This window comes from Medicago truncatula, chromosome 7 (assembly GCF_003473485.1).
Source record: "Medicago truncatula cultivar Jemalong A17 chromosome 7, MtrunA17r5.0-ANR, whole genome shotgun sequence".
NCBI classification, from domain to species: domain Eukaryota; kingdom Viridiplantae; phylum Streptophyta; class Magnoliopsida; order Fabales; family Fabaceae; genus Medicago; species Medicago truncatula.
In genome coordinates this window covers 24,957,113-24,984,733 of record NC_053048.1, presented here as the reverse complement: position 1 = coordinate 24,984,733, position 27,621 = coordinate 24,957,113, and the positions used below count along the sequence as shown (strand labels likewise).

Sequence of the window (27,621 nt, the reverse complement as noted above, 5' to 3'; positions counted from 1 at the left end):
TTTAATTCTGTAATTCATTTATTGAATGTTAGATTTTTTTTTTTTTTTTGCAAAAAATAATAATTATTTCAATAAAAATAAAATTTTGGAAACTAAGATAAGTTTTTATTTTTCTAAAAAGAATATATTTTTTAATTTCATAATAAAATAGAAATCCTAAAAAAAATATTTTAAAATTAAAGTTTTTTATTTGTCTAAGAAAATAAAATTCTGGAAAAATTCTGAACAATTTTTTTTTCATTTTTTCAAAAAAAAAATTCTAACGTTCAATAAATGAATTACCGAATTAAAAAAAAAAATTATCTGAATTTTTTATATTTTTTTAATTTCTAAAAATTAATTTTTAGAATTTTAAAATTGTTGAAAGATAGTGTGAAGAAAAATCTAGTGTTGAAAGAACATGTTAAGAATATGTTCTTCACTTAATCTAATCATTGAATCCAACTTTCCACCTATTGTTTTTCTTTTCAAAAAATAAAAAACGTTAGGATCTTGTTTTTCTTGTTATGATTTACTGCTCGACGTATTATACTATGTTCTTTTGACTGCTTCGTCTCCGGTGGGAAATCTGAATAGATCTCCTACGATAGAAGACGTAGTTGTATTTTTTTTATTTGTTTTTAGCAAAATAAATATGAACTATTTGATAAAAGTTAATTAACTTTTGGATCAAAATCCTTACTATACACTTTCAGCACCCAATTACTTTCTTTTATAATAAAGAAACTATTATTCTATCGCAATAAGTTCGAATAATAGAAAACAGGAGGTACAATTAAAGTACTAGATATTTTTTAACATACAATTAAAGTACTAGATGCAATGAAAGAAAAAAGAAAGATGGAGAAAATACAAAGAGACGGTTAATGCTATAAAACTGATCAACACACTATAATGGATTAGACCATCAGCAATGAAGATAAATTGAGATTTTCTTTTAACTTAGTCATAATCCAATAATCCAACTCTAAACGTGAATTTTCGCAATATCGAAAATATTAGATGGATGTGAATCTTTATGATAAAAGGGAACTTTTATGGTACACTCACAAAATGAGATGTACCGGTACTCCTACTTTTTATAAATGAACGATTATTTTTTTATGTAGTAAATAACTATTTGTCAAATATTTATATTTTATAGAACAACATTTCATAAGAAAAAACACCATTTAATTGTTTATAAGAATCATAGTAACTTTTTTTACATATTATCGTAAAAAATAATGAATGTTCTCAATTATGAGTGATAAAAATTTTAAAAAATAAAAAATTATTTCTTGTTGACACTTTTGATGAATAAGATTTAGTTATTATAATAAATGATAAAAAAAAAAATAATATTTTTCTTCAAAAAACAACTCATTTAACTATGAATTTAAAGAGTGAGTGTACCGGTACACTCAAATATAGTGGATGTACCATAGAATTTGCCATGATAAAAATGTAAAAAAAAGAAAAATTGTTGCGCTCTTTTCAAATTATCTTAAAACATGTCAATCAAATGATTTAAAAACATTTACGATTCCTAAAAAAAAAAAGACTTAAAAACATTTACGAGATTCTTTTGAGAATGAGTGAAGACCACAAAATTGATTGGTGTGTGAGATGATATTATTAGACATAGTGAGAAAACCTATCCAATTCATGACGATATTTCAAACACTTTGAGAGAAGAAAGGGCAACTAAAAACAAGTGTTGATAGGGGAGTAATCATTTAGGAGAAGAACTAAAAGCTATAAAAATCATTTTAAAACACCAACTAAAATGAGAGATTGAACTATAGATGAAAACTACCAATATGATGCTTTGGTGTCAATTATAAACAACTTTTATTTTCTAGATTATAAACAACTTTTATTTTCTAGATTTAGGGACCAATCACAAATTATTTACAAACTGCAGGGATCTAAACCAAACAAAAAAAAGTAGAGAGACTGATACCAAAAATTGATGAAAGTGCAGAGACTAATTACACATTTAAACCTTAATTTATTATGTGAGATATGGAGTACGTTAATCCATTTCAATGGCTGCAACACATTTTGAGACCAAGTGCGAATATTTTGAGTTTGTTTAAATTTTGACAGTGAGCCATGTTTCAGTTTGATATGCGGTCCCCTTCTCTATTATTCTGGTTAATTTTCTATTGTGTTGGGTACAGTGTTATATGGTAACAAGAAGGAAAATGGAATCCTCGTGATGGTGAATCAATTCTGTTTGTTCAAAGAGAGGACAAAAGATTGTTTTTTTTATTGAAGAAAGGACAAAAGATGGAGTTATAAAGCTTATAAATGTACTAATTTTTCTCCCTAAAAAAAATGTACTGATCTTTCTAAAATTTGGGACATACAAATTTTTATAAGATATGAGTCCAATTTTTTTTTTTAAAGCAGATAATAAAATTAAATCTGTAGACTTTAAATTTAGAGAAATGATGTTTTGAGATCAATTTTTTTAAAGAAGAAAAAATATTATATGATAATAATAATTAAAAAAATCTAATCCCAAAACAATGTATGCGTAGAACGAATTCAACGTAATGTCAAAATACAAAGAACACCGAATGAAATAACACGGTGAAAACACCAAAATTATAAGGTGAGAATTCCAAGACAAGTTAAGGGTTTTCCTTACAAAGAATGCATTTTAAAAGATGAATTCAAGTGTTTAGTTTTTAGCCAAAAAAAACCCGCAACAATAGCTTCATCTAACAATTGTAACAATGAAGACTCCTTATGACGGAAAACTCGCGAGTTTCTCCTTTCAACTAATCCAAACACTAGTCATCCAAATTAAATGTAGACGAAAATGAACCTTCGGAAGAATAAAACAGAACTACATATTGAAGAGCATGATGACGAAGAGGTGTATCTTGGTGAGAGGTCGGCATAGATAACGAAGAGGAGGTAGCAGCAGGGATTGGGCGGAGTGAAATAGAGGTAGAAGGAATAGTGATGATAGAGTGAGAGAGACATCACAATGGCGTTGAGGCAGAATCACCAAAAGTGAAAGAGTCTGTCGACGGCTAGAGTGAGATGACGATAAAGATGAGGCCAAGGCGATCGAGGGTTGTTTCTAAGCGAGTCTAAGAGAATGAGACATTGAGTCAATAATTTTTTTTGTCGTTGTTATTAATTTTTTGGTTAATTGTTTAAATTGTGCATACACGAAGTCTGATAAATCACCATGTAATTAAAAAACACAATTTCTACCCCTATAATTTGAGATTGTTTCCTTTTTTGTCCTCTAGTAGCTCAGTCACACATGAGACGCTGACATAACTGATAATCTTGCCACATGAATTTTTTGATGATGTGGCATTCTTTTGCTCAAGAATAAATTCCTTCGGAACAAAATTTCCTTAGTTTTCTTTCCTAACATTAATTGAAGGACTAGAATAAAGAAAGAATGGATCACTTTTTTCTCTGGACATAAACTTCAGAAAAGTGATCTAGAGGTTGAATTTTTTTCATTTTTTTTTCATTTTTTATGCATGTTTAAGACTTCAAAACAAGATCTCCTACATAAAATTAGAATTTTTCGATAAAAGACTAATTAATTATAAATTTTCAAGCGTCAAAAACTCAAAAACCAAAACAATGAAAACCTTAAACTAGAAATTGAATTTCGATATTTTTTTTGTAGAGAACTCTAAAAAATACAAGGATATACAATGTTTCATAGCTTTAAGAAGACTCTTCATTTTTTTTGGAACCGAAATGTGTAAAATCTCAAATTCATTCATAATAAACATATACTCATAGGTCAAATTTTATTTCTAAATTTTGCTGACATGTTTATAATATCATAAAAAGCTCTACTACAAAATTCTGGAGTTTTCGAACGAAAGACAAATTAATTATGACTTTCTGTTCCACATAGTTATGAATATTCAAAATAGATCCATTCATTGTATATTGAAACAATTAAAACATAAAAATGTTAACAAATGTGCTTAAAATACTATTTGTTTTAAGAAAGTGCCATTATGGTACTATTGTTTAAGCATTAAAAAATAATGCTTGCTTTACAAAATTGTGAGTTGTTTTATAAAATTGTCCTTAATAAACGATATGAAAACGATAAATGAAAGAATTCAAAGAAGATAAAGTAATAAATAATTAATGATATAATAGAAAAATTAACATTAATACTTCATTGTCATTTTTTTATTTGAAGAATACTTTATTGATATTGTAAAGCTATGTATAATTTGTACCCGTGAGCTTAACTCAATTGTGAAGGACAATGCATAATATATAATATAGATAAACTCTTGAAGTTCGGATCCCAAACACAAAAAAAAAAATTGAGACTATTTTATTTTTCTTTTCAAAACCACGTATAATTTGGAATGAGAAAGTAGTTTGCCACATAGGCAGGGGTATAATTGGTATATGGCAAAACCGGGGTGTGGCATTGGCGCTTTTATTTCTTCTTGTTCATTTATCTAATATAAAACCAAAACACTCAAAGAAAGAGAAACCATTTCATCACTGTTAATCATGACTCACGCATTTCATAACCGTTTTCTCTCTGATTCCATTCTTCATTTCTCCCTCAAGTTCCAATTCGTAAGTATCGTTACTTCTCTCTTCCTCATTCTTATTCATTTCTTCAAATCATAATCATGATATTGATTTCATAATCGTGATTACATTGTTGTTTATTCTTGATTCTTGATTTACTGTGTTCCTAATCGTTTTCGTTGTTATTTCTATGATTTCTTGCGATTTCTTCAAATTTTGAACAAAAGATTAAATTATTTTCAAGTAAGCTTCTATAAGTTGTTTCCATAAGCTATTATGTAGAGAGCCGGTGAAAATATCACTGAAACAGCTTATGGACATATATTATTAAGTGCTTAAAGCATATCTTGTTATTATATAAGTGCTTATGTATAAGAAAATTCTTCTATATAATCTATATAATAAAATATGAAGTTAAATTATTTTCATATAAACTATTTTCATAAGATATCCTGAAGAACTTATGAAAATAAAGTCAAATTGTGTTCATATAAGCTATAAGTTGTTTCCATATGCTATCTAGAGAGTAGATGGAAATATTCTAGAAAATGCTTATGGACTTATATGAGGTTTTGTTTGGATAAACAACTTAAGCAAGCGCTTAAAGCATAGGTGTTTATCATTTAACTGCTTATGTATCACCAATTTCTATTAAACAAATTATAAAATCAAATTGCTTTCATGTAAGCTATTTTATTAAGCTACCTTCGAGAGGTTATAAAAATAAGATGAAAATAACTTATGGGCATATCATAAGCTATTTCCCAAAGATCTGTTAAACAGTTCTACAAGTAATAAGCTAAAAGTGATCATAAGCTGTTTCTCTCATCTGCTGCGTGTTTCAAATGATGTATCAAATTAACAAGTTATTTTCATGCATTTTTTCAGGAATTTGTTAATAACTTTTAGGGTTACACTTTCTTGAAGTTGAACTGCTGTGGTGCTGTTCGTTGTGATGAATATCCTTCCTCATCCTCCGCCCAGTGCTGCGGATCCATCGGCAGTGGTAATCTTCCTCCCCGATGATGTTATCATCGAATTCCTGACGTTTCTTGAAGTGAAAGATCTGATACGAATGAAGTGCGTGTGTAAGTCCTGGAACACCATCATCTCTGATCCAATCTTTGCCAAAACGCATCTTAAGAAGAAGAAGCGAACAAAGAAACCACATCTCGCATTTCTCTCTGACAAGTCTGAAGGTTCCGGAGATTGTAGAGCAGTACCCATTTCTCGTTTGCTGCAAGAGATGAAGAAGTCTTCGTCGAACCTTACCCACGATGATCTTCCTTACTACTACCGATTCAACTACAAGAACTACAGTGATATTGTTGGTTCATGCAATGGATTGGTCTGTTTGCTCGGTTGTTCTTTCACCGACAGTCACTATGTTGAGAAATCGCTCTCTTTCTGGAACCCTGCCACAAGGACTAAATCTGATACATTAGTGTCCTTCCGCTCTTATTTCAAGCGCCCCTATCGTGAATTTTGCAAGTTCGCGCTTGGTTATGATAATTCAACTGACACATTCAAGGGGGTGTTGCTAACTTCTATAACTGACGGCAACCTTGTAGCTATTGGGAAAACTGCTGCAAGAGTTTTCACTTTGGGGGGCGATAATAATAATAATAATGCTAATGCTTGGAGAGTTATTCAATATTTTCCTGTCGTAGTTGTCCCTCATCGTTTTTGTTACACTCAATGCGATACTGTCTATTTGAATAATAGTATCAATTGGTTGGTCTGTCACCGCAAGAAGAAGAAGAAGAAGAAGAAGAATCTTACCATTGAACAATATGTTATTGTCTCGCTTGATTTGAAGACAGAGACATATACACAGTTCTTGCTCCCTCGATCTTGTAATAAAGAGCTACTTACTCGTCCAATTTTATCTCCAACAGTGGACTGTCTTTCTGTTTTAATGGATTGCATGTGTTTTTCTTATGATTTCAAGAAAAGCCATTTCATTATATGGAAAATGGACGAATTTGGAGTTGAAAACTCTTGGACTCAATTCCTTAAAATTAGTTATATGAATCTTCAAATAAATTATCTTCCTCAATTGATTCCACTGTGTTTGTCGGAGGATGGTGATACAATCATATTTTCAATCAACCGAGCAAACCAAGCAATTCTTTACAACTGGAGAGATAACAGAGTAAAGAGAATTAAAAGCACCAATATGATTACATGGAGCTTAGCCAAGGCATATGTTGAGAGCTTGATATCTACAGACTTGTGGAAAGTAAGTCCCTGTTCCGTGATTTACTTGTTTGAATTTGAGTTAAATCGTGTCCGTGTACAATGTATCGTGTCATTATTTTCATATCATGGTTTTGATTTGATTATATCTGAATGATTTATTTTATTTTCAATTTAAAATCATGGTTTAACTTATAGTAATTAGCAAGGATTAGTTGTTTTTTTATTGACAATTAGATCTTTGGAGTTGGTATTAGCCGACGTTGCCTAGCAGGCCCTAGGCGCATACTTTAAACCCGCACTTTAAAGTGCATACTCTAATTGTCAAATCAAAGTTCATTGTTTCCCCTGTTACTTTTTATTTAGTCATTTTGCCCTGAAATTTATTTGCTTTGTATTAGGTTTAAATACTTGTAACAATGAACTTTGATTATTAGCTATGAATGTCTTCAATTTTATGCCATGTTCTATTTTTGAGCTTTTATGTGTATGGTGCTTTGGTTGTATTACGTGTAAATACTGTTAGCAATGAACTTTGATTATTAGCTATAAATGTCTTCAATTTCATGTCCTGTTCTACTTCTAAGCTTTTAAGTGTATCGTGTTTTGGTATAAATTTCTTGTATTGTTTCCCTAAACTTCGTTCTAATGGCCATGCCACTATAGCGTTTCTGGCCCCAGCCTCTGCGCTTTTCTATGCGCTGTTGACTACAGAGTTAGAAAAACCAAATTACAAGCTTGCGTGCATTCTATAGTTCAGGAATACAACTAACCATTACTCTAAAGTTGCAATTTGATTGATTTCCACTTTCTATTTCTTATGTACAGTATTTAATTAGGAAAGCCAAGGTTGTAAAGTGCAAATAGTTTAGGTGCTAAAATGTTGCTAAGTCGTGTTTGCTGAAGCGTTATTAACACTAAATGTTGCTTACATCAGAAAATTTCTCTAGTTTTTTTCGCTCGCATATGAGAACATGTCTTACGTTGGTGAAATTTCATCTCTTTTCATTCCTTCTATTTACAAATCTTGATCTTATTTGCTGATTAGAAGTTCTCAATCATCAAAAATCGAAATAGGGTAACATATGTGTTACTCTAAGGCTGTCATCATGTACACATGCAATTTTTCTAAGCTTATGCTACAATTAATAGTTCAATACCATGCATTGATAGATTGCACCATTTTTACTGCACAGATGGATGCACATAATCAATAGTTCTATTCCTGTACACATGCACATAAATGCTTGTAATTTATCTGCTCTTACGTTTAGCTTACATAAATTAGTGATATACAATGCAAAATCAAACATTTAGGAGTTTATAGAGAATAAATTATAGAGCATATAGCGAATAAGGAGATATAGAAATTTGGATTGGGATAAGCTTAATATCAAAGAAAGCTAATGAGGACTGGTGGTTTGAAGTTGTATCTTCCTTTAGTTTGGCATTGTATAAAAGCTTTATGCAGGGTTACATTCATAAAACCTAGGAGAATAGTTGGATCCCTTGTTTACTATGCAAAAATCCATATGATCACCTCTTTGTGTAGTCCATCAAGTTTTTAGAATAGATAGTTAGCAGTTTATAAGTCAACTTTGGAGCAGTGTTGTTGATGGCAGAATATGCCGATGGCCAATAAACCGCTATGTAAACACGCCATTGCAGCTTATGGCGCCACCATGGTGGGCATCCCTTCACAAAATGGCTACGGCCGTTGTAAAGAATTCTGCCATGGCGGTGCCATGACCGCCACTTAACAACACTGCTTTTGGGAAGGAATACAGGTGTTGAAATTATGAAGTAGCGGTCATGAGTTAAACTCCCCATAATAACAAAATAACAACAAACATTTGTCATTTTAAAAAAAAACTCTTTCTGAAGCAGCTCAGAATAGTATGATTTAAGAAGTGTAGTCATTGCCAAATGAAAAGGCAACACCAACCTAGTTTGCAAAGGATGCAACCTGTCGAAAAAAAGAGAAAGACTGCTGAATCATTTCGTGATTATAGATTGCGATGATAGTTGGAAAGGTCACGGGTTCAAGTCCTGGAAACAACATCTTGTGTAAAAATAGGGTAAGGCTGCGTACAATACACCGAATGGTGGGACCCCTTCCCGGACCCTGCGTATGCGGGAGCTTTGGTGCACTGGGTTGCCCTGTTATTTTTTTTTTAGATTGCGATGATATTGATTCTACATCTGTTGGTATAGAAGCAGAGGCGTATAGGTTTTCAATGTTTGAGGCCACAGTAGCAAACGAAAGCACATGTAATGAACTGTTTAACCATGTCATATTATGTATAATAACTACTTAAAAATTGTACAGGTAATGAACATGTTTGAATTGCAAAATCACTTTTAAATAAGGTATTAGGTAGTTTTGATTAGAGTTTTGATCAAGGTTTCAACAATTATATAAGTTATATTATATGGATTTTTTAGTCTTTTAATTAACTTTGTTACTTTGGTAAAAAAAATAAATTAACTTTGTTACTTTGGACCAAGCAGGATCACGATAAGCTTAAGCAACTGCATATTTCATCTGATTCTCCCAGTAAGCAAGACACTGATCATGCTCATACAAAGAGGTCCTCGTGAATTGTTAATGCTAGCTTGTGTTGATCTAGCACTGAAGCAAACTGTGCCCTGCTGTTTGTCCTGTAGATATTGTTTTTATTTTTTATTTTGATTGCATGGATAATATATCATATGGTGTTGAAGACATAATTACATTTCACTTGTTTCTTGGTACATCCGTAGGTTGTTTCCTTGTTTCCTCATCCGTAGGTTACTTTTGAATCTGCAAAATGTTCTGTTGTGAACAATGTTTAGCAGATGATAAGTATCTTAGTACATGATGATTTTTTGAAATTGGCCTGCGAAGTTTATTGTGTGGCAGATTCCATGCAAGACATGTGTTATGAATTACTCATTCAAAGCTTTTTGAACTCTGAGGTGGCCAGATTGTGGTGAATTAGGTTTAAGTGTTACTGCTGTTGTTCTTGACCAAGAAGCCTATCATTAGGTTTTTATGGAAGATGGAGAAGTATATTCACTATGTAGATTGGGAAGTTTGTGTTTAAACCTCAATCAAAAAATATTATTTGGTGGCGTATGTGTTTAAATAATTTTGATTGAGGTTGTGTTCAAAAAACATTTCTTGATTTGGTGACGAAGCTAACAATAGAAGTTGATGATGAAAAAAACTTGAGAGGATTGTGTGAATGATCTCAACATTAAAATGCATTAGATTCTACAACTTATAAAAGTAATAAGTAGAGTCCAATGAATTTTAATGGTGAAATTATTCACATAACCTTATTTTTTTTTTCTTTCTGGAATTTAAAGGATCCAAATCCCATTTAACAATTTTTCATTTTAAAGAAATTAACCTTCATTTTGGTTTATAACCCGTTCCATTGTTTATGAAGTATGTCTCTCTAACCAATCTAAACGTGACAAAATAATGACAATATCAAGAGCATCTGTGTACTATTATTGAACATTTTGTGACCTCACATAATATTCCATGAGGAAAACGACATATATATAAAAAAAATAAGCTATAATGTAATTGTCTGAAAAAAGCAAAAAGCTATGATCTAACAATTCAAGGTTTGTCCTCTTTACTGAAACGTAAGTTTCTTTTGAAATAAAAGAAGTTACTAACAAATAACTTTTACCATTGAAAAAACCAAATATAATTAAAAATTTATTAAAACTCACTTATTACGTCCTCGTCAGATTAACTCCGTTGATTGAGATAGAGGTTAATATTCGAAACCCAAATTTTTCACTTATTCATCTTATCATATGAATTTTTTTTAGTCAAACTTCTCGACCAACAAAAAATTCACAACTTTTATTTTCTTTTTCTAACAAACTTATAACTTTTTCTATTAACAATTCAAATTGAGATTTGTTTTTCTCTCAAAAAGTTTCTTTTGTTTAAGAAAAAATAAAATCCAATTCAATAATGAAAAGTGCACACAAATCTCTCCACCCGTGACTCCATGTACTGCCATTTCATCTTCACGGGTTCATAACAATAACATATAGTTTTAGAATCACATTCTTCTATAAATAACTTACCAAATCCATTACATAGTTTCACACCAAAATTATTGAAGTACAACAAAATTATTGGTGAATTATGGTGATGAAAGAACATAGGAAATTGGTGTCACTACTTATGGTGGTAGTAATAATGGCATCTATGTTAAAATTTTCCAATGGCATGAGTCTATGTAACATGAATGAAGATGGACTTGATGCTTGCAAGCCATCAGTGACTCAGCCATATCCAGCAAAACCATCCACTGAATGCTGTAAGGCTCTTACTGGTGCTGACCTTCAATGCCTTTGCTCTTACAAGAACTCAGCAGAGTTACCTTTACTTGGAATTGACCCTACTCTTGCTGCTTCACTTCCTAAAGAATGTGATCTCACTCCTCCATCTAACTGCTAGGCTTCATTTATCTATAGTTTGTGTATGTGTGTTTATCTTTTGTGTTTGTCTTTGTTTGTGGCTTATAATATTTTGTGCAACCAGCTTTATTATTAGGGTAAAATCTGCTAATTGTACTATGTTTGCTTCATGTATAAGTACGTTTTATTAAGTAAATGGAGCATACCTGAACTCCAATATAAGTCCCTTTTTCTTTGCGTGCATAATAGGTATGTGTAAATTTAATTTTTCGTAAATCAGGTGGTTATGTTCAAGTGGTTTTTTTGAATGGCAAAATATATATATATATATAAATAGAATAATAATAATTACAAGATACACCAGAAGAACCGTCAAAAGACGCTACAACAAAAAACCACCAAGGGATGCACTCTGTTCAAGTGGTTGATGAGCTATAATTAACGACGAATTATTTGAGAGAATCCGATCTTAAATCGTAATTGACTAATCAACGGTTAGACTTTACTTATCTTTCACCCAAATTCCAGATTAACAAACCACCTTTCCGAGAAATCAGAAGGTTAAAAAAAAAAAATTACTTTTCATAAACTACAATCTATTTTTCTTTTTAGAATTTGAACTAATTGATTATTGGTACCATAATCTAAAATAACTATGGTTATTTGAATTTCAATTGATATTTTAATTTCCAAAACTTAAGAAGACATTTAAAGATTGATAACATTTTGTTTCTTTGTGTTTGAATTGGTGTGTTGAAACGAAGCAAGGTGAGTTAATAATAGCTAAATCGAGTTCCCTGCATACGCTGAGTCTCCACATAAGCCTAACTTAACTGACACTCATATATTAGTATGCATTTTTGGAGATGAAAAGATTAATAGTATGCACCCCGTAGATTGCTCAACCTGTGAAATAAAGCGACCGGAAATTATGCTCTGATCCAAAAAATGTCCATCAGATCGTAATCTCCGATAGGTTTTATGCGATTGGGACTTGTTGAATTTTGTGCAAACCGAAGGGCCCGTAGAGCAACCACCCTTAAGGACAGTCGAACAATCCAAAGAGTCCAAATCATCAAACTTGATTCAAAAGTCAACATAGTCACTCAATAAGGCCCACTATAGTGGAAGGACAAAAATGTCAACAAATTTGTTTTTGTAACAAAACCAAAAGAAAAGCATATGAAGACATGATTACATGAAGTCACCTCACGAGAGAAAGAGAGAGCAATGAATCATCTCACTTATATTTTTTACGAAGTTAAATGCGGTCTCATATTAGCACAACAATTGATTTCTTGCTTTGCAAGTAATTTTAAATAATGAATGTAAATCAAAAGAATAGAATGAGAATGGAGAATAAAGAAGTTAGGGAGAGCGAGAGAGGGAGGGAGAGAGAGGGAATGAAGTTTGTTGTAATGTGTTTTGCATTGATTAATGAAAGATTAGGGATTGACAACTTATTTATACACACATGAGGTCAAGTTATTAGAATTAACTATAGTCTAATTAATGCTTAACCAAAACTGAAAACAATTTTGTATATAATCTCTTATTGTAATTATGGATTAACGATCTAATATGCCCCTTTAATCTATAATCCTACAAGCTTATGAGACCTAATTTGTCCCTCAAGTAAACAAATTTGTCTAGCTTTAATGCCTTGGTAAATCCATTTGTTAAAATTGTTAAAAATAACATATTCAAGGGTGAAAATACAAAAAAATTGAGAACTAACATAGATGAAGAAAATAAATGAAAAAAAAGTACTTGGGTTGGGTCAACTTCGTTGTTTTTGAGGATGAGACCATGCGTGTAGCACATGTTGCTTCGTCTTTCATTAGTATCAACAACAAATTGAGATGGGATTGAGTTCAAATAAAAGGGAACAAGGTCAAACAACAACAACTACCGAAATCGAGCAAAAACCAATGAGATCGAACGAGAAAGAAACACAACTACAATAGGGAGGACGAAACGTAGCAATGGCGAAAAATACTCAAAACGTAACAACGACGATAAAGATGCAAAACACAACAAAAACGACGAAGATGTAAAATGCACCAACGAGAACGATCAACCAAAGATTCAAGTTCTATCAGTGAAGAAAAATGGGTATTTGGTGAATAAGAATGTGAGAACCATTGAAAATTTTAGGTAATGGGTATTTGAGATTTTTTAATTCCGTTGTAGAGATTGCGAATATTGGATTGTAAATCTGAAGAACAATTGAGTATATTGAGAATGAATATGCGCAATGGGTGTTAGATTTTTCAATGGGAGGGTAAGAAAAAAAGTATTCCACTCGTAAAGGAAATAAGGGGTCTAAATTGGAAAATAAAAAAACCGGAAGTACAACTAATATAAGGTAAAACAAAATTTATTTAAGATGGGAAAATTTGGCAATTGCCCTATGTTAAAACTCGCCAGTGAAGGATATGAAAATGCTATCTTGTCTTTGGATTCTTGGTAACAAAAGTAAATCAAATTGTCTTGTTTTCAAAGCTCGTAGTTGCTGAAAACCTCTCTTTGTAATGGGTTAGAACCCTCCCCATTATTCATTATTGCTAATAAAAAAGTAGAAGAAGGAAAGTTTACGACAGAGAAATACACATTAAAGAGTTTGATGAGTTCAAAGTTTAGCGAGACCTTTAATTAGTGGACCTATCTGACTCGTGTTTCTCTTTCATAAATTAAGTCATAATTTTTTTTTTGAATGACAAAATATTATATTAAAAATAAACCAAGTTACATATACAAACGATTAAGATTTGCAGAAAAAACGCAAGCCCAAAATCGAAAAAAGAAAACACACCACCCCACCAACACCAAAGAAAAGGGAAGACACCCACACCCAAAAAAGAGATAGGAGAAGCACTCCACCCCTGCTAAAAGGCCGCAAGAAAACTCCCTCCCAAAACCGGAACCCTTCCCCCGGGGAGATGAACCAAGCCAACTACCCCAAGAGCAGATACAAAGAAAATAAAACCAACTCAAAAACTTTGCTCAAAGGCACCCAAGCAAAACTCCTCCCCAGAAATCTATCGGTCCCAACATATTGATGGTTCCACTACCTACTCATAATGGGAACAAGGATGACCAGAGTGACTCCTAAAAAAGCAGTGCCAAGAGGTAAACTGAATTTTATCAACCAATTTCTCTACATCCAATGTCCTACCAGAGAACACCAGATCATTACGAGCAGACCAGATGGACCACACCACTGAATGCCAGATCAACAAAAAACCACACCTAATACTGCTCTCCTAGGAAACACACAACACACCTCAAAGAGGCCTAACAAATACCTAGGAAGGACTAACTCCCAACCAAGCCATCTAAAAATATCATACCAAACTCTCGGCACAACCCCATAGGTAACAAAAAGGTGACTAACAGTCTCCGCCTCGACACCACAAAAAGCACACAAAGCAACCTGATCTCTCAACACACCCCGTCTCAAGAGGTTCACCCTAGTAGGAATCCTATCAAGGAAAAGTTGCCAGGAAAATACACTCACCTTGGACGGCGCCCAACTCTTCCAGACCAAAGCCAGAATATGAGAGAGACCAACCGCTCTGCTACCCGTTCCTAGATGAATTTCAGAGAGATAACTGTAAGCTTCATTATATAAGAAATAATGGAGAGGATCTAGATTGTGTTATAGGATGATGTAGATCCCATATTATCTAGTTTCATTTTGGTCTAAGTTCAAGTACCGCATCCGTTCTAAAATATAATATTCTTTTTTGAAAAACACAAGAATTAAGAAAGTTAGTCCCGTCTAGAAGTCCTAGCACAACTAAAAAATGTTAAAATTGCAAGGTCGGATATCATGATCCGAGTTCGAACCCGAGACTTCACAGTGTGTGTGAGTTTAATTTCAGTGGTTTACCGCTTCATCTTTGATAAAAAAAAGAAAAAAAGAAAGAAAGTTAGTTCATGTCTTAATGTGGTTAAGAATTGTTATCATTTTTATAAATTTACCCTTTAAAAGAGGATTAACTATTGTTTTCATAGATTATTTTATTACATATACTGGATATAAATATATAACATTAATATATGTTGATAAAAAAAATAATTAATGCACTTTAAAATTTTAAAAAATATATTATGAGTAGATTTATATACTCTTTATGTACCAGTTATTTATGAGAAAAATAGTGATATATGGAAAAGGTTATTAAAGTCTCGTAGTTGGAACCCACTTGTTGAAATGAGCCATATATACAAATCTATCGAGAGTTGTCTTATTTGAACAACCATTTCAATGACAACATATAAAGAAAAACGAGGTATTGATACAAAAATCAAAACAATAGAGAGAGAAACTAAAAACATAATGTGAGTATGAAAAAGAAACTTATCACAAAAGTTGTAAAAAAATGATCGTACAAATATCATTTTTCTTCTATCAATTATGTCTATTGTTCTTATAAATAGACACCACATGACCCGTTCTCGTGAGCTTAGCTCAGTTGGTAGGGACAATGCATAAAATATGCAAGATCCGGGTTCAAACCCCGACTACCAAAAAAAAAAAAAAAAAAAGAAAAACACCACATGGCCCTATCTTGTACAAGAAAAGAAAAGTTAGACACCATAGGGAAGATAGATAAATTGGTCAAACCCTAACTCGTTAATTTCCTTTATATTTCCTCAAGCTTTAGTCCTCTCTCTCTCTCTCTCTCTCTCTCTCTCTCTCCTTTTCATTCCCTCCTTTTATTTTTTTGAAGGATCCCTCCTCTTCTTTTTAAATCCATAGTAAACTCAAGCTCAGACATACGTAACGAATTCTGTTTAGATTTGATCTTCACTTATCTCTCAGCTCTTTAATGGAAGTAAGTCCTTTTTATTTTTCATCTTCTTCCAATGCTTTATTTATCATAACCCATTTCTGAATTGTATCTATTTTCTTCTTCTTCTTTTGGTGTTGTTTATAATATAATACTATAACATAGGAATACTATTACAAGAGGAGTCATGTACCAAAATTTGGAAGCTGGGATTGGAACGATCATAATAATTTCCCATACACAAACTGTTTCGATTCTGTGACACAACCCGGTTCACTACGCTATAGTTACTCAGCTGAGTCTGAGGATCGTGATCTTTATGGTACAGCAGATTTCTACGACAACCATGTTGTCTCATCCACCATGCTCCTTAATGTTCCTCGTAAAAGGGTATCTCCTAAATTCTTATTCTTAGTTTTCTTCTATTTTGGTAAAAGTTTGTTTGATCTTGTTCTTATTTTGTCTCAATTTTGTTGATATAAATTTTGTTACTACTAAATCATGTAGATCTACATAAATTTAATAGAATCCATTGTACAAATTCTTGGTACAATGAATTATAATATTGATTAGTTTTAATCCCATGCCATTATTTATGAACAAAAAAAAAAGTAAAATAGTATTTTTTTTAATGAGAAAAATCTATGGTGAGGGATCGGAGTTCAAGGTATGAAAGACTTTAGATTCTTAAATTATTTTACAATTATCTTTCATCAAAAGCATTAGCGGGACTTTGAAGTTAAACTACTATCTAGTCCTTACCATATAATTCTCAACATATGCAACATTTTTTTTTTCTACATGGAAATTATATATATAGGGGAAATTTAAAGGCTTAATAACAGTTTTCGTCCCCTAACTTTCATGAAGTTGCGATTTTGATCCCCTAAAAAAAAACTAAAAAACCGTCCCTTAAGTTTTGCAATTGTAGCAGTTTTGGCCTCCCAATGCCAATTTTTGGTAAAAAATAACACGTGGAACCTCACTTAGGGTGCCACGTCAGCGTAGACTGAGTCAAAATTGGCCTTAGAGGCCAAAACTGCCACATATGCAAAACTTAGGGGGCGGTTTTGTAGTATTTTTTCTTAGGGGGGCCAAAATCACAACTTTAAAAAAGTTAGGGGTTAAAACTGCTATTAAACCAAATTTAAAATAATGTCACTCATGTAAATTTACATTAATTTAATAGAATTCATGAATTGCATGGTTTATAGAGTGTTGCACCGGTATATTCAAGTCTCAAAATGATAGTTCAAATACCTCATAAAAGAAAAAAGAAAAAAAGCAAAGTTCTATTATTTGTGCTAACTCATCTTGGTGGGATGATGTCATTCTACTACAATAAAGAGTCTACTTTATTTGTTCTTTAACTTCATGCTTTTAAAATAAAAGTAAAGTGTTAGTAAAAAAAGGGCAGTGTCCTCACAAGAATATATGTCATTAACAGTGACCAGAATACGAAGTTCTGTGTCATTCCAATAATAGGGCCAGACCTTTTGTTTGTTGTGAAAAAGAAAAAATTGGTTTTGTTTCTCATACTTTATTGTATCACATCTGATATATCATATATGATACATTGTTTTTGGTCCTCAATGTCCACTCTTTTATGTTCAAATTGCATTCATGTTATGTCCATTTATGTTCAAAATTTATATATTTATATTATGTTAAAAAAAAGTCAAAAACATATCAAAATTATATCTATTAGCGACTAAAAATAAGACAAAAAATCTTGTGAGGATGAAAACATCTCATTTTATTTTTTAGGGATAAAAATCAAAATTTGATATATTTATAAGGACGAAAAACTTAGTTAAACCTATATTGTATAATATCCTCTGGGCTTAGCTCGGTTGGAAGAGATATTGCATATTATATGCAGGGGCTGAGGTTCGAACCCCAGACACCCCACTTCTCCACATTTAAAATGTGTGAGCTTTAACCACTAGGCTACTTGACAAAAAAAAAGAAGATACATTGTGTAATATATGTTGGGGTCAGGGTTTGAACCCAAACACTCCATTTTCATCTTTAAGAGATGAATTTCTAATATTAGAATACTTGAACAAAAATTGTTTCAAAAATAAAACAAAATTTAGATACTATGAGTCCGTTTGATGGTCATGATAGAGAGATCGGATATGATACATTAATCATATCCTGCTTAAATATCATGTTTGATGCACCAAAGAGATAGGATAAAATAAACCATTTTCCTATCCTATCCTGATTTTCATTTGTAATTTCTATCTTGAGTATATAGGCTGTGTTAGAAATTATGCTGATGGGATTAGAAGATCATTCTTTATTAATTATCTTGATATTCTGCCATTTTTGAAATATTGTCATTTTTAAAATAATGATAGCATGTATTTTCTATTATAATTAATAACATGCCATTTTTACAATATTTTTTAATTAATTATGAGATAATTTTTTTCATTTAATTAATTATAATGATATCCTGTTTGTTATCATGTACGCTTCAAACACATGATAGTATTAATGTTTATCATGTCCTTATTATATCCTATCTCTATCCAACTTTATATTATATGTTGCCTCTATCCTATCTTGACCATCAAACAAACCTATGTGTTTATGACATTTCAGGCAAAGGTGACTGACAAACATGAAAAAGAAATCAAAAAGAAGAATTGGGTCAGTAAGATGGATATTGAACTAAAACCAAATCCACAGCCCAATTTAATACCAACCTCATTGCCTATTGAAGAGGACTTATACAACATCTCACCACACCTTCCTTATGCCAAAGTTAAAAAGGTCCACACCCCTTGCCTAATTTTATACTCTTTTATACTCTTAATTTGGTCAAGATTTACATCTTTTGATAAAGTGGTGATTACTTTCCTTTTATAATTTTATTCTCTTTCTCATCTTATTGTGTGCAGAGAAGGGGGTTATGTTTCTTTTCTACTTGCTTTTTACCAGCTTGCATTGCTTGAAATTACAAGAATTGAAGTAGTGGTCCAAAGGCCATATATGTACAAATACGTGTATTAGAGGAATGTATTGTTGGATGATGTAGCTTATGTAAATGCAGCATATTTATTTTATAAGAAAATGCAGCATATTTTTGGTCCAAGAAGATTACAATGATCAGGCTATTATTTTTTCACCCTATGTGTTTTTCACGCGTCCTATTCATTTTCTTTTAAAAATGCCTTTGGTTCGGATTATATGATTGTTAGGTTTTTTAGATTCTAAAATTCGAAATATACTTTGCCCATATTTTTAAAGATTGTGTTTATATTATTTCAATGACATAAATATAGATGACAAAATTATAAAATAAATATAAAAATAAATAAAATTAAAAGAACAAAATGATACAAATAGAATATAATTAATTTTATTAATATATCAATACATTTACAATAAAATAAAGTTTAAGCTTAACATAAAATATTCAAACCTAATGCTAAACTATAGTTAAACCTGTAGTGCAAGTGGGAGGGGAGAGAAAGAGATGGTGGAGGGAAGGTGGTTGGGGTAAGGTCAACCTTGCGCCCAAGCAGACCAACATGGCACCTAGACAAATCATGCTTCTTTGTAGCATGTCACCATCCCCATTAACTATTCATACAATCCCTTCATTTCTAAAGTAGCCTTTTTTTATGAAAGACCAACGATGGAAACACATTTTTGTAGAAGGAAGAGGAGGAGAAAGTGTGAGATGATGGTGTGAGAAATGGTGAAGGTTTGAAGGGTATTTATAGGGGAAATTTGTGAAAATTTTGGTTGAGTCAAAAATTGTTTTACCAGCCATTAAAGCTGGTAAGACCTTTTGAAAAACGTGTTCCATGAGTTACTCAACACCATCCAAAACTCTGACATGTTTCAGATTATATAATCCGAAATTTCTAAAATATTTTCGGATTATATAATCCAAAATGCTTCAATAATGGGTGAAAGTGACACAAACTTCGTACTTTGTAGAGTGAGAGATAAATTCTGAAGATGGTCATTTAAAAATATAGATAAACAGATTTTGAAGATTTTCATCATGCTATCAAATATCTCTCCGTTGAACTTTACGTCAAAGATGTCTATTTAAACATATAGATATATAGATTCTGAAGATCTTTATCATGTTGTCACTGCTGAACTTTACGTTAAAGATGTTCATTTAAAAAGATAGATAGATAGATTATGAAGATCTTAATCATGTTGTCAAATATTTCTCTGCTGAAATTAACACTAAAGATGTTCTTTTAAAAAGATAGGTATATAGGGTAGAAGTCAGGTTCAAACTATATAATCCGAACCAGTTCAGCACATGTTTTTTTTTGTGATCCACATTACACCGACGGTTTATGTGGTCCACGACGCACAAAAATTCTATAAATAAGTGTGCTTGATTCATTTTCTGTAAAACACAACAAAAAACTCCGAAATTTTTCTGAAATATATGAACACCAAGATGTTTCTATGAGCTAGATCTTGATGCCTTGGCAATATACCTATGTCAGTTGGCAAGACAACATGATCTAACTCAAAACAATCCTCTTGAAACACCTTGCCTTTCATCATTATGTTGCAGATTTAATTCCGAAGGTTCCTATGAACTTGATCCAGTTGACCTGCCGATCGAAATATGTCAGTTGACAGGCCAGCTGGATCAAGTACAAAAGAACCTCTTCGAACACCTTTCCAAAAGATCCATCACTTATGTTATTGCCTTGTTTTAAGCTGTTTAATTATTTTTGTACCTTTTTTTTTAAAAAATTCATATGTCATTGGCCATGAAAACCTACCTAAAATGAAACTTAAAGGCAACCTGGTGCTATTCGGATTATACAACCCATAAATATTTAGACAGGTTCAAATTGTATAATCTGAAACCTCTCAGACTAGTTGGACGGTGATGTTTCACCAAAGGTTTGGACGATTTGTGGTGTGTTTAATGCATTTTTGGTGGTTGGACCATGGGAAACGTTTCGTTTGACCGTAGTTATGATCTAGGACTGGTTTAAGACTATTAATAGGATTTCATTTTCAAGAATTTCATTCAATATTCACTTTCCATCTTTTCTTAAACATTTTTTTAGTTTTTTTAGGAGTGTTTATGGTGCCATGGTCATAGCTGACCGTTCATAGAAACAATTACTTTGCATTTTATATGGGGATTCTACGACGGTTAGCAGATACCTTTGACATTAAATACAACACAAAAAAATGCAGTTCATAGTGTTTCTGAATTTAGAATCCAAATTTTTTTAACAATTTGATTTAGATTATATAATTCAAACTGAGGGTATTTTTTAAAAATTTATAGGACGCACGAGTATATCATAAGGTGGAAAAAGAAAAAGCCTAATGATTATCATGGGAACGCCTTCTTACCAATTTATTTATTGGTGTTTAATTATTCTGTCATTTTCCTAGCAGTTTTAGTATTCGATGTACTTGTGTATGTAAAAAAAAAAAAGTATTCGATGTACTTTTGATTAAGGCATTTTTAAGATAGTGATATTTGTTTGAAAATGTATAAAAAATATTGGTAAAAGTTCATTTATTCATATTATATCCTACTTCTGTCCCTAATCATAAGCTTTATTTTATTTTATTTTATTTTATTATCAAAAAAAAATCAAGTGTTTGGAAATTATTAACTGATGATACACTAATTGAAGTGTTTGCTAAAATTAGCGATTTAACTAGCTGATAAATGTAAAACAACTTAAAAGACATTCTTAATTCATAAGACAACAATAGTGGTTCAACTATACCTTATGAAAATCTACTTTTGCTCCAAGTTGACCAAAGCTTTAGCAGTTGTCATGAATAATCTCCCTAAAATTAGCGGGCAGTACTCTTCCTTTTCGTTGTCTTGTGCGACAATGACATCAATCTCAAATTGAAATCATCCAATGTCAATCATCATGTTCCTCACCATTCTTAAAATCCAGCTGTTTGAAACATCCAGGATCTCCTTCCTTTCACAGGACTTGAAATTCATAAACAACACAACTGCTTTTGCTTAGAGAAATAAATTCTTCATCTGATGGCTTCTCTTCTAGTTACATGATCTCTTGAAGAAATTTCATGCAACAAGGAATTTGTTCGACCATTTCTTTGATGGGCATGTTAACTTTAAACTTTTCTAACACTTTGATGAGCTCTTGAAAATTTTCTTTTTCTTAATTCTCACCATTTTCAACTTCCACTTCAAGAGTCTTGCATTTTTCAATGTTATGTTATGTCTATTCCTCAACAACTGTTTCTGATACCTCAACATTAGCATCTTCTTTATGTCCCTTATTCTTTTATCTTTATTTTATTTTGATCATTCTTTGAAAGTTTGTTTTTTCCTTTTATGGACTTTACTTCCATTGTTGGTACTTGTATTTTCTTGGAAGTGGTAGATTCACCTTCACCTACAACTCTAGGTTCAACCTGACTTGCTTTTACCTCTTTACTCAAATCCTTCATGGGTACTCCTTCCTTTCCTTTTTTAAAGAGAAACAACAAAAGGTAGAGTAACATTGGTATTTTCTAGAATCTCCAAAAGTACTTGCATCTTATTAATCTTGCTATCTTTCTTTTTCGGTTTCTCAGCTTTCACAATTAAACGGGTAGGTTCACTAACCTGCTGCTTTGGCTTACCACTGACCTTTTCCATCGGTTACTTCCTGACCAAGCTTTCCATCTACAACCATCTTGCACACTTCTCTTCTTAAGCTCCCAATGTTAGCGAGTTGAGTGGAAATCTACCCAATCTAAATCTCTAGATTTTAGAATGAAGCCTCGGTGTTCCTTTGTATTTCCTCTTAATTCTTTGTGATTGCTTCAATTTGACTTTGAGTAGTCTTTATGTATTGAGTGAGAGTTTCTTCAAGATTTTTCCTTCGTTGTTGTTGATCAGTAGGTTGAGGTGTTTATAATTGAAATTTGACGGCTTGGCCAACTAGAATTGAAATTGTTAGAGTAAGGAATCATTTGCTGTCTAGCAAAAGCTCCCATGTAATTCTCTTTCTCTTTGGATAACTTAAACTAGCTGGAAGTCATGCACCACTTTCACGAGCCTTCACACAAAAGTTGTAACCGATAACATTTGTTGACAATTGGCCACCTCTTAAGCTTCCAACTTCTTAGGTATTGTTTCTATCTTGTCGCTTAGAAGTTTATGACTTGCTAGTAGGGTATCCTGAGTGTCGGGATGTAGAACTCCTTGCTTATTAACAACACTCCTATCATTGTTCAAGGACATGCGTTGTCAATTAGCTCCCGAATCTCTGCAGTTGTTTTGTTCTTCATGGTATCTCCTGTTGATGCATGCAACATCATTTTGGTTTGCGTTTTAAGACTATTTTTGAAAATCAAGGTGATTTCAATCTCACAAAAGTTGTGCCCCTAACATCTCTTAAGTAGGAGCTTGTATCTCTCCCATGCATCGTATAAGTATTGTTCGTCTTCTTGCTAAAAACTAGAAATCTCTCGCCTATTCTCCATGTACCTTATTGTTGGGAAAAAGCGGTTGAGAAAATAGTAAGCCCTCTTCAATTGGTTCCAAGTAGCTATGGTGCCACTTGGAAGTGCATTAAGCCAGTCATTTGCACATCCTTTCAGAAAATAGACAAAAAAAAGTCGCTTGTTGGACTTTGAAACTCCTTCTAGATTGATAATGCTGCAATTTTCTTAGAAATAAGTCAGCACTTTAAAATTGGTTCTCCTTCAAATCTATGAGAACTAAGTTTTTAATGTAAAAGAAGACTGAGTTTGCTAGTTGAAACCCTCTTGCTTCTCGGATAGATTTCCATATAGCTCTCTCTATTTTATCGATGTATGAGTTAAATAGTAAGGTACCTGAATTTTTACCACACATAAAACAAGTCGCGAGAAATTTTGAAAAAGAGTTTGCATAGAGGATTAGACTAAAACAAAAAGGAAATAAAAAATATGTATTTTTTTCTTCGTTTTTATGATATATAACTAAAAAATAATATAAACACAACTAAATCTAACCTGAAGAAAATCAAAAATAAAATGAAAATAACAACGTACCTAAACCTCACCTACATATTTACAAAATAAATTATACCTATTAATTTGTCGAAATATCAACAATATCTGGCAGCGGCGCCAAAAACTTGTGGATGAAAGGTTTAAATAATGACAAGTGCACCAAATCGTAACAAGTAACAATGTAGTAAGTTTATCATCTCCATGGTTGTCGTTCAACTCAGTAATTAGTGGAACTTATTGAAAGTAAATAAAAGAAGAGATTTAAAAGAGGTTTGTAGGGTTTAATTGCCTTGCCTAATGCGAGATTAGGTTGGTTTGATTCATATGCGTAACGACGATTAGAGAACTTTTTAATCCCCACTTCCTTCTTTGTTCGATTAATTCAAATTACCTATTAATTTAGATCTAAGGATTATATTAACAATGGTTTTTTCATAGGAAGAATATCTATATAGATGTCAGATTGCTCCATAACCTCCATAACTCGACTATGAAAGCCATGGACATATCCTTTGACGTCAAAATCTCGTATTGCAGTTTTTCGCCCTTTTTCGACCGTTCTTACGTCTTGAAATGCCTTGGAACTTGAAATGAATTTTCTTCATCTTGTATTTTCTTCAACAACATTCTAAGAACCATTATTCTTCAATCTTCATATCCTTGATCCTTCACTCGATGTCCCGTTTTTCCGATTTACATGATATCTCACCAAATAGGCTCAAAACACCTATGAAGTCGCATGATTTAGGATAAAAATGAATTACAATGATTCGAATGAAAACAATTCAAATAGTTCCTCAAACAATTGACAACTTCTCTAAATTGCAACTTGTTTTCCTTCAAATGCAAAGAAAACTACTAAAAACATAGCCTAAAATATCATATGGTGCTCCATCATCGGTGATCTCCATCTTTGAAAAATTGTGTCCCATACATCTCTTGAGAAACATCTTGTATCTTTCTCATGTGTTGTACAAGTTTTCTCCGTCTTCTTGTTGAAAACTAGAAATCTCTCGCCTCTTCGTCATGTACTTTGTTGTTGGGAAAAAGCGGCTGAGAAATGCCATCTTCAATTGGTCTTAAGTAGCTATGGTGCCACTTGGAAATGCATTATGGTGCCACTTGGAAATCCCTGGCAAACGTAGTTTTCACAAGGGTTTTTGCTGCTTTCCCAGGGAATCCGCCCCTGGCAAAGTGTAATGTTTCTTGTAGTGTAATTAATTAACAACTAGTGAAACAAACCAAAATCGAGCATACCCCGATAGTAAGTACTTAAGAAGGTGACATACCTAATATCGATGAACATCTGCTTAAATCAAGTAGTAAGTAGTTAGTAATTAAGAAAACTATGACTTCACGACTTAAATAAGCCCAATAACTCCATTCTCTTTCCTTGACAAAATAGATGCTGATAGGGCTGCCCGTTTGCAGAACTACTAAGAGGGAGAATGTCTTATGTATTTCTAAGATTCATAGATGAGGGAACCTTTATGAACATTAGCCATCATACCTTCGGAAATTTAGGAACTCGAACTTAAGTTTATGTTTCAATTACACCTGAGTGAGATAACCCCACACGTAAAGATCACCATGTGATCAACAAGTACAACTCAACAGGCGGAGGGATAAACTGTAATCGACCGTGAAAGTATAGACCCCGCACGTAAAGATCACTATGCAACTACCAGGTGCAGCTTGACAAACTGATTTGGTTATCACGTCCTACAAACTCATCACTTAAATAACCCTTACGTGAATTAACTCGAATAAGACTTGTCTCTTACGTAAATCCAACAAATAAATAGAGGGGATTTAAAGAATCCTAACAGCCGCTAACATTCTGCAATCAAAATATGTAAACTTGCTTTGTTGCAAATAAAAATTGCAAATCTCTAAACCCTTATCTCTTTTATATTTTTGTTCTCAAATAAGTAACACAAATTGTTTAGACGAAACGACAATCCCCATGGATACATTACTTTACTTATCACTTTATTACTTAGTAAACAATTTAGTACACTTGACTAATCCGACCATCAAGTACTAATTTCTTATTTCATCATTATTCTTAATGAAATTTAAGTATGAAACCTAGGGTTTTCTTTTCTCTTGTTTTGGGAACACCATAGTTTTAACTAGGTTGACATGTAGCACCCGTAATATTTAATTGAGTTTAGAAACTAGTTTCTTAAATCAAAAGTAGACACCACATAATTGTTGTTTTACCAAGTTAATTATGATTAGAATTATATTGGCCTTTCATAAGCTTCGTCGTTTCAATCATTTGCAAACAAGGTTAAGGTTTATAAACTAGTTCTTGCGCTTTAACCGAATTGTTACATATGACTTTTTCTCAATTGTCTTTAATTCATTAGGAACCCCTTAGGTTTTAGGGTGAGACATATCATGAAGTGTAATTCCTTTAGATGACAATTTAGGAGTCACACGAGATGTTGCCGTCAAAGGACATATTCATGGCTTTAATAATTGAGTTATGGAGGTTATGGAGTAATCCCACACCTGCATTAATATTCTTTCTATAGTAAACCATTATTTATGTAATTCATAGGTCTTAATTAATAGGCACTTTGAATCGATCCAACAAAGAAGTAAGAGGGGGTTCAAGGATTCCTAATCACCGTTACACTTCTAAATCATACAAACCTAATCTCACGTTGGGGAGAGCAATTAAACCCTGCAAATCTCTTTCACATCTTTTTTCTATTTTCTTTCTAATAATTTTTTCTAATTACCGAGTTGAACGACAATCCCTGTGGAGAACAATAAACTTACTACCTTATTACTTGTTACGATTTGGTGCACTTGCCAATTTCGTCTATCATTACTGGGCCAAACTTAAATGTTAGTGAGTTTGAGTTAAGTTTAAAATGAAAAAATGTTCACCTCAAGTCAAGTTGAACCATGTTTTACTTGACTTATTTCTGAACCAAATGATACCCAACCCACCTTAGAAATCAAAGATTATCTAAATAGTAAAAAAGTTACAAGAAAAAAAAGAGAAAAACGTATGAGCAAAGTCTTCATTTGAAAAGTAAGATTTCAAAAGCTTTTCGTGAGTAAAAGTACATGTACATTTATACCAGTTTACATATTTCTGTTTGAATGATAAGATCAACAATATAATCGATAAAATAATTTTTTGGATTTCAAAGTAACTCTGAGGTTGTCACACACACACACACACACACACACACACACAAGGTCTAACAACCTTTAAGAAAAATATCAAATTAAGGTGAAACTCATTCACAATCCATTCAATGAGAATCTGTTTTCATATGGTATTTGTTTGTAAAATAAATATATAGCTATTTCTAATAGGAGATGAAATTTTATTTAATTTTATCATCCATGTAATGTAATGCTACAATCATCAATTGTCCAATAGACAATTGAATAAATTGTTCATTTTAATGACATTTTATTCCACACTTACATATAAAATTACATTTTTCTTCAAATTAAATTTAATAAGAGATTTAATACCTCTTAGCAAAGTAAACATACAATAGAAAATTTAAAATATTGATAATACAAAGAAGAGCATAAAAGTTGATGGGCCTTTTTAAGATTTTAGTTTTATCGTTCATTTCATTTAAGTTACTGGATCAAACTCAAGTTTGAGTTACGTTGAAGTGAAAAAATGTTC

General features: G+C 32.1%; 3 protein-coding genes across 3 annotated transcripts; all 3 read left to right on the top strand.

Annotated features, from left to right (window-relative positions):
* Positions 1-4,460: 4,460 nt before the first annotated feature.
* On the top strand, positions 4,461-9,683 carry LOC11439441 (F-box/kelch-repeat protein At3g23880). The gene is made up of 3 exons (XM_024771570.2): positions 4,461-4,578; positions 5,422-6,775; positions 9,244-9,683. Exons 2-3 carry the CDS (start codon positions 5,489-5,491, stop codon positions 9,331-9,333), a joined length of 1,377 nt encoding a protein of 458 aa, XP_024627338.1. The 5' UTR covers positions 4,461-4,578; positions 5,422-5,488; the 3' UTR covers positions 9,334-9,683.
* A 1,142-nt stretch (positions 9,684-10,825) lies between these two features.
* On the top strand, positions 10,826-11,457 carry LOC11431692 (putative lipid-transfer protein DIR1). The gene has a single exon (XM_003622756.4). The coding sequence runs from the start codon at positions 10,889-10,891 to the stop codon at positions 11,201-11,203; it is 315 nt and encodes a 104-aa protein (XP_003622804.1). The 5' UTR covers positions 10,826-10,888; the 3' UTR covers positions 11,204-11,457.
* Positions 11,458-15,852: 4,395 nt separating this feature from the next.
* LOC11435618 (uncharacterized) lies at positions 15,853-19,101 on the top strand. Its single transcript, XM_003622755.4, has 4 exons — positions 15,853-16,007; positions 16,128-16,352; positions 18,576-18,746; positions 18,875-19,101. Exons 1-4 carry the CDS (start codon positions 16,002-16,004, stop codon positions 18,926-18,928), a joined length of 456 nt encoding a protein of 151 aa, XP_003622803.1. The 5' UTR covers positions 15,853-16,001; the 3' UTR covers positions 18,929-19,101.
* The last annotated feature ends 8,520 nt before the right edge of the window (positions 19,102-27,621 follow it).

Bases quoted from the DNA above. Each gene is read 5' to 3' on its own strand.
- LOC11439441 (XM_024771570.2), top strand. From the start codon at position 5,489: ATGAATATCCTTCCTCATCCTCCGCCCAGTGCTGCGGATCCATCGGCA. The intron at 6,776-9,243 runs GTAAGTCCCTGT...TGGACCAAGCAG, and splicing joins TATCTACAGACTTGTGGAAA to GATCACGATAAGCTTAAGCA.
- LOC11431692 (XM_003622756.4), top strand. From the start codon at position 10,889: ATGGTGATGAAAGAACATAGGAAATTGGTGTCACTACTTATGGTGGTA.
- LOC11435618 (XM_003622755.4), top strand. The intron at 16,353-18,575 runs GTATCTCCTAAA...ATGACATTTCAG, and splicing joins TTAATGTTCCTCGTAAAAGG to GCAAAGGTGACTGACAAACA. The intron at 18,747-18,874 runs GTCCACACCCCT...TATTGTGTGCAG, and splicing joins CTTATGCCAAAGTTAAAAAG to AGAAGGGGGTTATGTTTCTT.